Source organism: Corvus brachyrhynchos, unplaced genomic scaffold, assembly GCF_000691975.1.
Source record: "Corvus brachyrhynchos isolate BGI_N302 unplaced genomic scaffold, ASM69197v1 scaffold28, whole genome shotgun sequence".
In the NCBI taxonomy this organism is placed as follows: Eukaryota; Metazoa; Chordata; class Aves; order Passeriformes; family Corvidae; genus Corvus; species Corvus brachyrhynchos.
In genome coordinates, this window is record NW_008246058.1 from 9,634,045 (window position 1) to 9,644,403 (window position 10,359).

The 10,359-nt window shown below is 42.0% G+C and overlaps 1 protein-coding gene across 1 annotated transcript in view; it reads left to right on the plus strand.

Annotated features, from left to right (window-relative positions):
* The window catches only part of KCNV1 (potassium voltage-gated channel modifier subfamily V member 1), a 12,667-nt gene extending 4,139 nt beyond the window's left edge, over positions 1 to 8,528 (plus strand). The window contains exon 4 of the mRNA XM_017746111.1: positions 6,538 to 8,528. Within this exon, the coding sequence (XP_017601600.1) occupies positions 6,538 to 7,049 (512 nt within the window). The 3' untranslated portion in view covers positions 7,050 to 8,528. The remainder of the gene's footprint in view (positions 1 to 6,537) is intronic.
* The last annotated feature ends 1,831 nt before the right edge of the window (positions 8,529 to 10,359 follow it).

A 10,359-nucleotide genomic window follows, 5' to 3' on the forward strand; every position in this document is an offset into this window, starting at 1 on the left:
CTTTTTTTTTCCCCAGTGAGGGGTAGCAACCCTGCCTGCCAGTGGCAGGGAGTAGCTTTGATGCTACTCATAAGCATAATCAGAGTGGTTTGGGAAGTATGTTAATCTTACTCTCTACCCTAGATTATGCCTCTACAGTCCCTTAGAAAGCAGTTGAGAGAAAACTTAGAATGATTCAGTCTGGCAATGTGTTAGTTTTCCTTCGTTATAAGTTTTGCAGGGTTTGGTAGAGGTTTTTTGCAAGAAAGGCTTTTACCCAGTTTTGATGGTAGTTGTAATGTGAATGCAATCCTCTCTAACTGTGTTTTGAAAATAAGAAAAATATTTGATCTCATCAGGGCACTTTTGTGCTGACTAATAAAATGGTCATTCAAAAGTATATTGTTTCTAGTTAAAAAGTTTCCAGTTTATTGCATTTTACTGTTACAGAATGAACGTGTTCATTCTGCCACTCAGTTTTGTGGCTCTTTCTATCTACTTGAAATCAGATGTTTCAGATATTTGTATAACTGCTAACTTCAGGTATACATACTTCAAGGATGGTCTAAACACTTAGCTCTATTTATTCTTAAGTTAATTATTCAGTATTTACCACAGCTTATGTCACAATATTGAGTGACATGGAATTTAATAATACCATGTTAGGTAGAAGTGAATTAATTATATAAAAATGTAGTATACTGATCTGGAGGTGTGCTTTCTTCTTTTTACTGGAATCAAAATGCTGGCTTCAATGTACAAGAAGCAATACATGTCTCAATTTAAACCACTCAGAGCAGTGTTACCATCATTGTGTTGTTTCTTTGGTAGGTCAGTTGGTGCCCACTTAGGTCCAGAATGGTAAATCAAATTTGTATAATTAAAGTGTAGAAACTCCCTGTTCTGATCTTCTCTCTGAAGAAGTTTGTTAATGTGCTTCTTGATACATCCTTTACCACAGCTCCTAATGCAAGATGAGCGCCATGTGTATCATACATAGAGACCATCCTCCTTGCATGTACCTAGGCAGCCCTGATAAACCTCACTGTTCAGGGGTGGCTCTTCAAACTCCTCTGCTCTCTTGCCTGGGATCTGACAGCTGCCTTCCAGTGAAGCTTCTCTCCAATTCCTACACTCTCAGACCAGACAAAGCTTCAGGCACTGCTCAGTTGTTTCATGTGGCAAGATGAATGCAAGAGCAGAAGATTTGTGTCTGCAGGCAGCAGCTTCTCTTTCACCAAGCAGGGGTGTTCACAGCCACAAGGAAAACATCTCTGCGGTACTGTGCAGAGCCGTAGCAAAGCTGGGATCACAGCAGCAGCCTGGCCCTGCTGTCAGAGGCAGAAATGAGTGAGGTGAAAAAAACGTCAGTTCTTTTCTTCACTTTCAAGAAGTAGCAACTTAACCCTTCCTGTGGGACAAGGACAGGAATGAAAAAGAAATTAAAAAACTAATTTCTGCCCCTTTGGAAGCTGAAGCCAGCTCACTGGAGGGATGTGATGCCTAGAAACACTCAGGCTAGACTGATGTGAGTGTGTAGTTACTTATACAAAGTACTATACTTCACTGAGGAACCACTGAGAAATCAGTAGTACCTCAATCCATAAAATGTGTAGCTAGAGGGCAAGACTACTCTTCCAATATAGCTAAAGTATGGATTTTAGTAGCTTCAAAAATAGGTGAGAACTGGAGCTGCATTTTTCATGTTCTCAGATGCTCCTCAGCTGTTGCCTTCCTCCTGGGGCCATGTTTTCTGTGAAGCCTTGCTGGTCCCCTCTGGGAAGCATGCACAGAGGGACTTCTTGAGGAGAAGTAGGGCATGAGCGTCTTACTTGTGATGGGAATGAGCGTATATTTGAGAGAAGACCATAGCATATTTCAGGCTGTCATGCCTCTGGAGTCATGAAAAGTTGAAACTTCAGCACTTTTTGTGTCAAAACTTTAGGGTTATTTAAATGTTGTATAAATCGAAGCTCCTGAATATCAGCTTGTATTGCCAAGTCACTTTGGACAAAAGAGAGATAGAACTTGACCTGCATGGCAGAAGTGTTTCCCCTTCCTCCTTCCAGGGATGGGGCTCCTTGCCAGCCTCACACCAACTCTGTTACAGCACCTTAGCACCTTCCAAGCATGAGTAACCAAGCTGTCACAACTCCTGGCAAGGAATTCTCATGAGAAGCTGTAAGACTTGCTGAGGTGTCTGTGCTGGAGCAGCCCTAGTTTGACCATGTGCCAGGGCTCAGAGACATTTTTAAAAGGTAGAAAGTAATACAGTAGTATACTTTATACATGTCATTACACCAACTAACTCCGCTTGGAATGAGCTGTGGAATCCAGTAATTTCTCTGATTCATAGATTTGCTTTAAAATGTCTCCTGACTTCATCTAAAGATGTGGAGAATTAGATCTTAATTTTAGATGAGTATACTAGAACTAAGAATAATAAAAAGAAAAAATCAGACCCTGAACAGTTAGAATAACTGATCATAGGAAAAATGAGAATATCATCATTGTGATACAAAGAGTCAACAGTTATTGTTCTGTTCCTCCTTACTTTATCTATTTTGTGTGAAAGTTGCTTTTTTTTTAGCTATAATACTCTAAAGATGCATCATAAGGTGCAAACCCTGGCTTGTATAGTATGCATTTATGCTTTGAAAAAAAAGTGCTACAGGGTTAATAATAAACTGTACCTTCTTCCTAGCTCACCTGAATGGATTTACTCTTCTGCCTCGTTCAGTAGGAAGTTTTACAGGGCAAGGGATCACAGTATCTTCCTTGGATGATGAGAATTTGATCTGAGTCCTTGCAATTATCTCACAGAGCTTTTGCGCTGATGATAGTAGTGTTTCCAAAATATGGAGGCAGTCATATTGACAGAGAAAAGATTGCACTGATACATCTTACTCCCCTTGTGTTAAAGATTTAATCTATATCATTGTAATAAACATTCTTCAGATCATAGTTACAGTAAGACCTCAATATGGGTAAGTTCTTTACCGGAGTTGGTAGTAGATAGCATTGGAAGAAAACCCCAACATTGCCTTCAAACTCTGCTGTGTACTTCCATCGTTTGCTGTACATAAACCTTTAAAAGCCATTAGACCTGCAGGGGATTAGAACGAGCCAAAACCAAGAAATTTTAACATCTTGTAGTTTGAGACTGTGGAAAAATCAAATTGCTTATAACACTTATGAGCATATGAAGTCTGCAAGCAGGGGCAGAGCCTCAGTAAGCTGTTTTGCAAACACGAGTTTAGTGAGAAGTATACCCATGAAGGGTAACTCATAAGCATTATGTTTTTCTCATTTATTAGAGAAAACATCTCACATTTTTAAAGAACGGTGTTAAAAACTAATCCAAAGTGATTCAAAAGATAGTTTCAGTCTCCTATGTGTCTCAGCTGAATTGATACCCTGTTATCTTCCTTCTTTGTTTATGCGTGCAACATTTATCCATTGTACTATTTTTGGAATACTTTCCTGCTTGCTTTGTGGGGCAGTCTAGCCTTGAAGCAGCAGCTCTAACAGGAATATAGGGGGTTACAGAGAGTGGTCCTGAACTCCCTGTGCAGCTCGTGGGTAAAAGGACTGATGTAGTACATCAGTCAATTAACAGGATTCCATGCTTGCATTGAAAGGCTTTGCTATCTTGAGTTTGGCACAAGTGCAGCTGTTACTGGAAAACTGTATTTGTTTTGATGTCTACAGATACAAGATAATGATAGGGTTTTGGGGAGGAAAGAAGGGTTGAAGAGAGTCTGTGACAACTATAAAAGGATTGAAAACAGTCCTTAAAGGAAAAGTTATTGAGTAAACTGTACTGGGGTCTAAGCATTCACATGGCAACACAAATTTGGTAACTAAGGGCTCCTTGGTCCAAGAGAAAAAGAGGACAGTGGCTGTAAAACAGAGGCTTGGTGCATTCAGGCTCCAAGTATAAAGCAGGTGCTTTTAGTGTGTTTCTAAGTAGTTTAGAATAGTGCTAGATCTTCTCTTAATTAATAAATCAAGATAGTTTAGTTTGTCTAAGTTATATGTGTACATAGTTCAAATCATAATGAGGAGGATTTCTGTGCTCTGTGTTAAGAAAATAAGAGATGATGTCAGAGGTTCAGTCTGACATGGTGATTTATTTCTTTAAATCACTTTTTCCCAGTAGTGTTTAGAGCAGCACCTCTTTTTAGCCTCCCAGGGTCGGTGCCTCATTAAACCAGCAGAAGTGCTGGTGGGAGATGTGGTGGCCGGAGGCCATCATGAGCATGGTGACCATGAAATGAGAGAGTTTTCAATTAATGGTGAAATGAGTAAAGAAGTCAACAAAACCTCTCACTTGGATTTCCAGAGGGCAAGATTTAGCCTGTTCAGGACAGTGGTTCAGAGAGTCCCTTTGGAAGCAGCCCTTAAAACCAGAGTGATCCAAAATGGCAGGATACTTTTAGAAAGAAATTTTAAAGTCTCAGGAGCAGGCTGTCCCTATGTGCCTAAAGACAAGCCAGGGAGGAAGAAGGGCAGCGTGGATGAACAGGGAGCTTCTGCCAGAACTCAGAGAAGAAAAGAGAGTTTATGACCTTTGGAAGAAGGAAAGGAAGTCGGGAAGAGGAAAAGGATTCCATTAGGTCATGTAGAGAGAAAATCAGAAAAGCAAAAGCTCAGCTAGAACTCAATCTGGCCACCACTGTGAAAGGTAATAAAAAGTGGCTTTATAAATACCAACAAAAGGAGGGCCAAGGAAAATCTCTGTCCTTTATTGGATGTGGAGGGGAACGTTATCATCAAGGATGAGAAGGCGGCTTAATACCTTCCTTTCCTCATTGTTTAACAGAGAGACGGTATCCTCATGGCAACCAGCCCCCTGAGCTGGTAGACAGGAACCGGAAGCAGAATAGCCCCCTTGCCATCCAAGAGGATGTAGTTAGTCACCTGCTGTGCCACTTAGACACTCACAGGTCTATGGGGCCACGTGGGACTCCCCCTAGGGTGATTAGGGAGCTGGCAGAAAAGCTTGTCAAGCTGCTCACCATCATTTATTATCAGCCTTCATTAACCAGGTTGTCTCGGGTAACTGGAAGTTGGAAAATGTAATGCCCATCTACAAGAAGGATCAGAAGGAGAATCCAGGGAACTACAGCTTTCACCTTGGTGCTGGGGAAGATTATGGGACAGATCATTTTCAGTGTGATCACACAGCCTGTACAGGACAACCAGGGGATCAGGCCCAGCCACTGTGGGTTTAGGAACAGACAATTCAGCCAAGGCTTGAGCATCCTGATCTTTTATGACCACATGGCCAGGCTGGTGGATATGGGAAAGGTTATGAATGTTGTCTACTTGGACTTCAGTAAAGTCTCTGACATGGTCTCCCACAGCACTCCCCTGGAGAAACTGAGAGCCTGTGGCCTGAACAGATGCACTGTTTGCTGGGGATAAAACTGGCTGGAGGACTGGCCCCAGGGAGTGTTAGTGGATGGTGCCACATCCAGTTGGTGACCAGTCACTAGTGGGGTCCCTGAGGCTCAGTATTGGAGCCAGTCCTGTTTAATATCTTTATTGATGATCTGGATGAGGGAATTGAGTTGTACCTTCAGTCAGTTTGTAGATGACACCAAGTTGGGTGGAAGAGTTGATCCACTGGAGGATAGGAGGGTTCTGCAAAGGGATCTGGACAGGCTGGATAGATGGGCTGAGACCAACAGTATGAGGTTCTTTAAAGGAAAGTGCTGGGTTCTGCACTTGGGTCACAACAACCCCATGCAGTGCTACAGGCTGGGGGCAGAGTGGCTGGAAAGCTGCCCAGTGGAAAAGGATCTGGGTGTGCTGCTGAGCTAGCTGTGCCTGAGTGTCAACAAAGGCCAATGCCATTGTGGCCTGGACAGTGTGGCCGCATGGACTAGGGAAGCTATTTATCACCCTGTACTCAGCACTGGGAGGCTGCACCTCAAATCCTGTGTCCAGTTCTGGGCCCCTCATTGCAAGAAAGACATTGAGGTGCTGGAGCCTGTCCAGAGAAGGGCAATGAAACTGGTGAAGGATTGAGAGGGTAAATCATATGAGGAGTGGCTGAGGGAGCTGGGGTTGTTTAGCCTGGAGAAAAGGAGGGTCAGTGAGAACCTTACTGCTCTCTACAAATACCTGAAAGGAGGGTGTAGCCAGGTGGGATCAGCCTCTCCTCCCAGGCGTCAAGCAACAGGAAAAGAGCAAACAGCCTCAGGTTGTGCCAGGGGATGTTCTGGTTGGACATCAAGAATTTCTTCATGGAAAGGGTGGTTAAGCATTGAAATGGGCTGCCCAGGGAGGTAGTGGAGTCACAATCCTGGAAGTGTTCATGAAACAGCTGGATGGGTCACTTGGTGCTATGGTTTAGTTGACAAGCTGGTATTCAGTTAAAGGTTGGACTCGATGATCTTGGAGGTGTTTTCCAATCTTACTGAGTCTGTAATTCTCAAGACATGTTCACCAGCATTCAAAGAAAGCATAAAGCAGTCTGCCTTTAAGTTTTGCCAAGTTGTGATGACAGCTACACGAATCAACCTACTGACAGCATTTCTTGTCTTTCAGGCTTGCGGTCTCTTGGGATGACTATTGCTCAGTGCTATGAGGAGGTTGGCCTTCTGCTTCTTTTCCTCTCTGTAGGAATCTCTATATTTTCCACTGTGGAATACTTTGTTGAGCAAGGTGTGCCAGGCACAACTTTCACAAGCGTACCTGGTGCTTGGTGGTGGGCAACAACTTCCATGACAACAGTTGGTTATGGTGACATTAGACCAGACACTACCATTGGTAAGGTAGTAGCCTTTATGTGTATACTATCAGGAATACTGGTTTTGGCTTTACCAATAGCTATAATAAATGACCGGTTTTCTGCCTGTTACTTTACACTGAAGATAAAAGAAGCCGCTCTTCGGCAGCGTGAAGCTTTAAAGAAGCTCATGAAGAACTCATCCAGCGATTCAAATATCAATGTTAATTTGCGAGACATATACGCACGCAGCGTCATGGACATGCTGCGGTTAAAGAGCAGAGAGAGAGCAAGTACAAGGAGCAGTGGTGCAGATGAGTTTTGGTTTTGACTTTGGGTCCAATGATTTTTGGGTTTGACTTTAAAGTTATTTAACCTTGTATAGGACATAGACTACTTCAGAAATTTAGTGTTAAGCATCTCTTTTTTTATTATTTGCCATATAGTGTATTTGCTTTTCCAGGTGGAGTTTTACTTACTTGGACAGACTGAAATACCTATTGTATACAAAAGGTAGAATTCATAACGTGGAATCTCTCCAGGAACTCTAAAACCTGCTTTCAGAACTGGATTGTGGTGGGTGAGATGGGAAAAAATGGATCCACGAAAGTAAAACAATGATGCAAGCATTTGTCTTACCTAAATCTCTACTAATGTATAATAATAAAGTCTTGGTGAAAATTGCCAGAGTGTTTTGAATTTTAAACATCTGGGGTTTGTATTTGCACTTGGGGAACAAAAGTCAAAGTCATTAAGGAAAACTGAAAAGGGAAGCCTAAGAAAGTGAAATATTGAATAAATGTAGGATGACAATCCTGTAACAAGTTTAATCTTGATCCCCTTTCTTATCCCCATCTGCAACCCCTTTTGCCTGAAGAAAAGGTTATTATTCTGGGGCAGTGTGAGTGTTGAGGGGAAGGAGGTGGGGGTGGGTTTGGAATTTCCTCATTTGCAGAGAAGCAAGGGGCTACCATATGTATAGTGGGTATTAGGACGTAGGTGGAAGTATCAAGGAGATGCAAGATCTGTAGCAAAGTATAAAACAGTCATGAAATAAGTGCCATAATATAGAGCATCCTCTGTAGTTGCTTCAGAAATTGCAGGAGCTAATACAGCCTTTGCAATACAGAAGTAATTTACAAACTTAGTTTGAACTATCCTTTCTCTATGTGTTTTGATTCCCATGACTTATTTGTGTAGTTAAGCAGTTTTTGTGCTCAAGTAAAGTCACCACTGGATAGCAGAAGAAACAAATTGTAAAAGATACGAAGCTAGTGATTTCTCTGTCTCCCATTAAAATTGTAAGTGTTCCAAGTGGACCAGGTTTTTAAAAAGTTAGTTATCTTCAGATTCATTATTAGAAAAATGCTTCATTAAAACATTTTGTTTCAAAGGAAAAATGAGCACTTGTTGGACTGAATGCTTACTTTATGTAGTCATCAAAGTAAAAACCTAAAATAATCAAAGGTATTTTCGGTTCAATTTCCCACCACCCACCTCTCCAGTGGCCCAATATCATTCTTAGCAAACAAAGCTTCTCTTTAAAATAATTTCACTGATCTATACTATGCATTGTTATATGCATAGAATGCATATAACTCAGCTAGTAGGTTAAATTTAAAAAGTCACAAACCTCTCACATTTCACATTTCTTTTGGGCAATATAAACACTAAAAAGATAAATCTATTAACTGTGGATTATTTAGCTTTATGTATTTATGTACATAGAAGGCTTAAACTGCATTTGAGAATACATGAATGGGGAAAATAACCTGCTTTTAATAAACATTGAATAATACTTGTTTTGAAACAAGAGTGTGTTTTTCTGTCATTCCCTGTAAATAATGGTGTAAATGTAATGCAGCCACCAAGATTTTCAAGGCACTTTGATGCGAACTGCGCAGCATTTTAGCATGAAACTTCTGATTTGTCAGCTGGCATCAGTCAGCGTTTTGATTTGGGACCAATGCAGCACACGCAGCTGTCACCAGGGTCAGAAGGAAGACAAAAATGCTGGACACCACCAGAAATTGCCTAGGTGTGAAAATGTGTAGGTCATCTTCACTGTCTGTGGTAAACAAGAGCAACTGTGTTATCACAGTGTTCCCCTCTCCCCAGATACTGTATGAATCCATCACAAAACTCCCAGTGATGTCCAGGAGACAAAATTAATTCTGTAGGGGGAAAGTCTGGTGCAGCCCACTCTAGGTTATTATTTCATAGCTCTTTGGAGCAGGAAGTCTCTCAGGCTGCACAAATTGTACAGGCTGTTTCTCATTCAAAAGTCATTCTAATTATAGAGAATTAGGAAGAGGCTTTCATTGTGGGAAGGCTGTTTTGTAATGTCTTTTGTGCTCTCTTGTACAGCATCTGATCTGTGTTTGAGAAAGGAAATACAGTTAGATAGCTGATTGATTCTCTTTAGGGAAAGGCTGCTTTATTGCATCCTGTGCTTTTATGAAAGACTCAAAAGAATGAGAGAAATGTTTTGGGATGTATTAGTTGATTCACTCCTTTTACCATCTCTGGAGATAGTTTCCTAGAAATGCCCATGGGGAAACATGGCTCAGACTTTATCAAGTAGTTGCTTTGGCCTCTGTTTTCAGACCTCTTCATTTTAAATTCAGTCTTCCAAGCAGTTTTTGTCAATCATGTTGTTTATGCAGAATGGTTATCTATCACATTATGGGCTGAAACTAGCAAATCATTTTACAGAGGAAGGCCAGTTCTGCTTTCAGCTCTTACAGACAGAAGGACCAGAGCATTCATACTGAGAAACACACAGTACAGGACATCACAACTCTAAAAAAATGAAGCTACACCATGTACGTGCTTCCACAGATTTGGGAAATTGTAGGGGTCCCGTCCCCCCTGCCATGTGGTCCTGGGAGAGGGGCCCTGGGGGGGAGGCATGGGGTTTCCCTGCCCTTGGTCAGCCTCGTTCCCCATTGGTTGTTTTGTGTTCCCCTGCGCAGGCAAGGACCCTCGGGTCCCGGGATTGAGCAGTTCCTTGGTAGAGCTCCGACCATGCGGCTGGAGAAATCAACATCTCTGAAACATCTATCAAGAACTGGTCCATATATATCTCTTTTCCACGGGCCTCGATTGTTTGATACATTGTGTTGCAGTATCCGTACCGTAACAGGAAATAGCTCAGCCACCACTAAGGCCCCAAATTAAGAAAGTTACTTTGCTATCTTTAGAATATCACACTGAAAGCAAGAAGCTACCTTTTGTCCTCACTTCTATTCTGCCATCCCGCAGCAGACTTGGCAGACATGATGGGTAACATTGGCTGAAAATTCAGTATTTTAGCTCAAAACACCAAGTATTTTCACAAACTGACATCAAAGGGTGTAGCTGCAGCACATAGAAAGAAGCCCTGCACTAACCTTGGTTCCTTAGTACAAGAAGCAGTAATAGTGAAAATTATAGAAACATAGAACCATAGCACAGTTTGAGTTGGAAGGGACATTAAAGACCATCTAGCTCCAACCCCCCTGCTGTGGCAGGGACACCCTCCAGACTTGACCAAAGTCTCATCCAGCCTGGCCCTGGACACTTCCAGGGACGGGACACCCACAACTTCTCTAGGTGTGTGTGTAGACACAAGAAGGCAGCTGGGACAACCATGAAGTCAC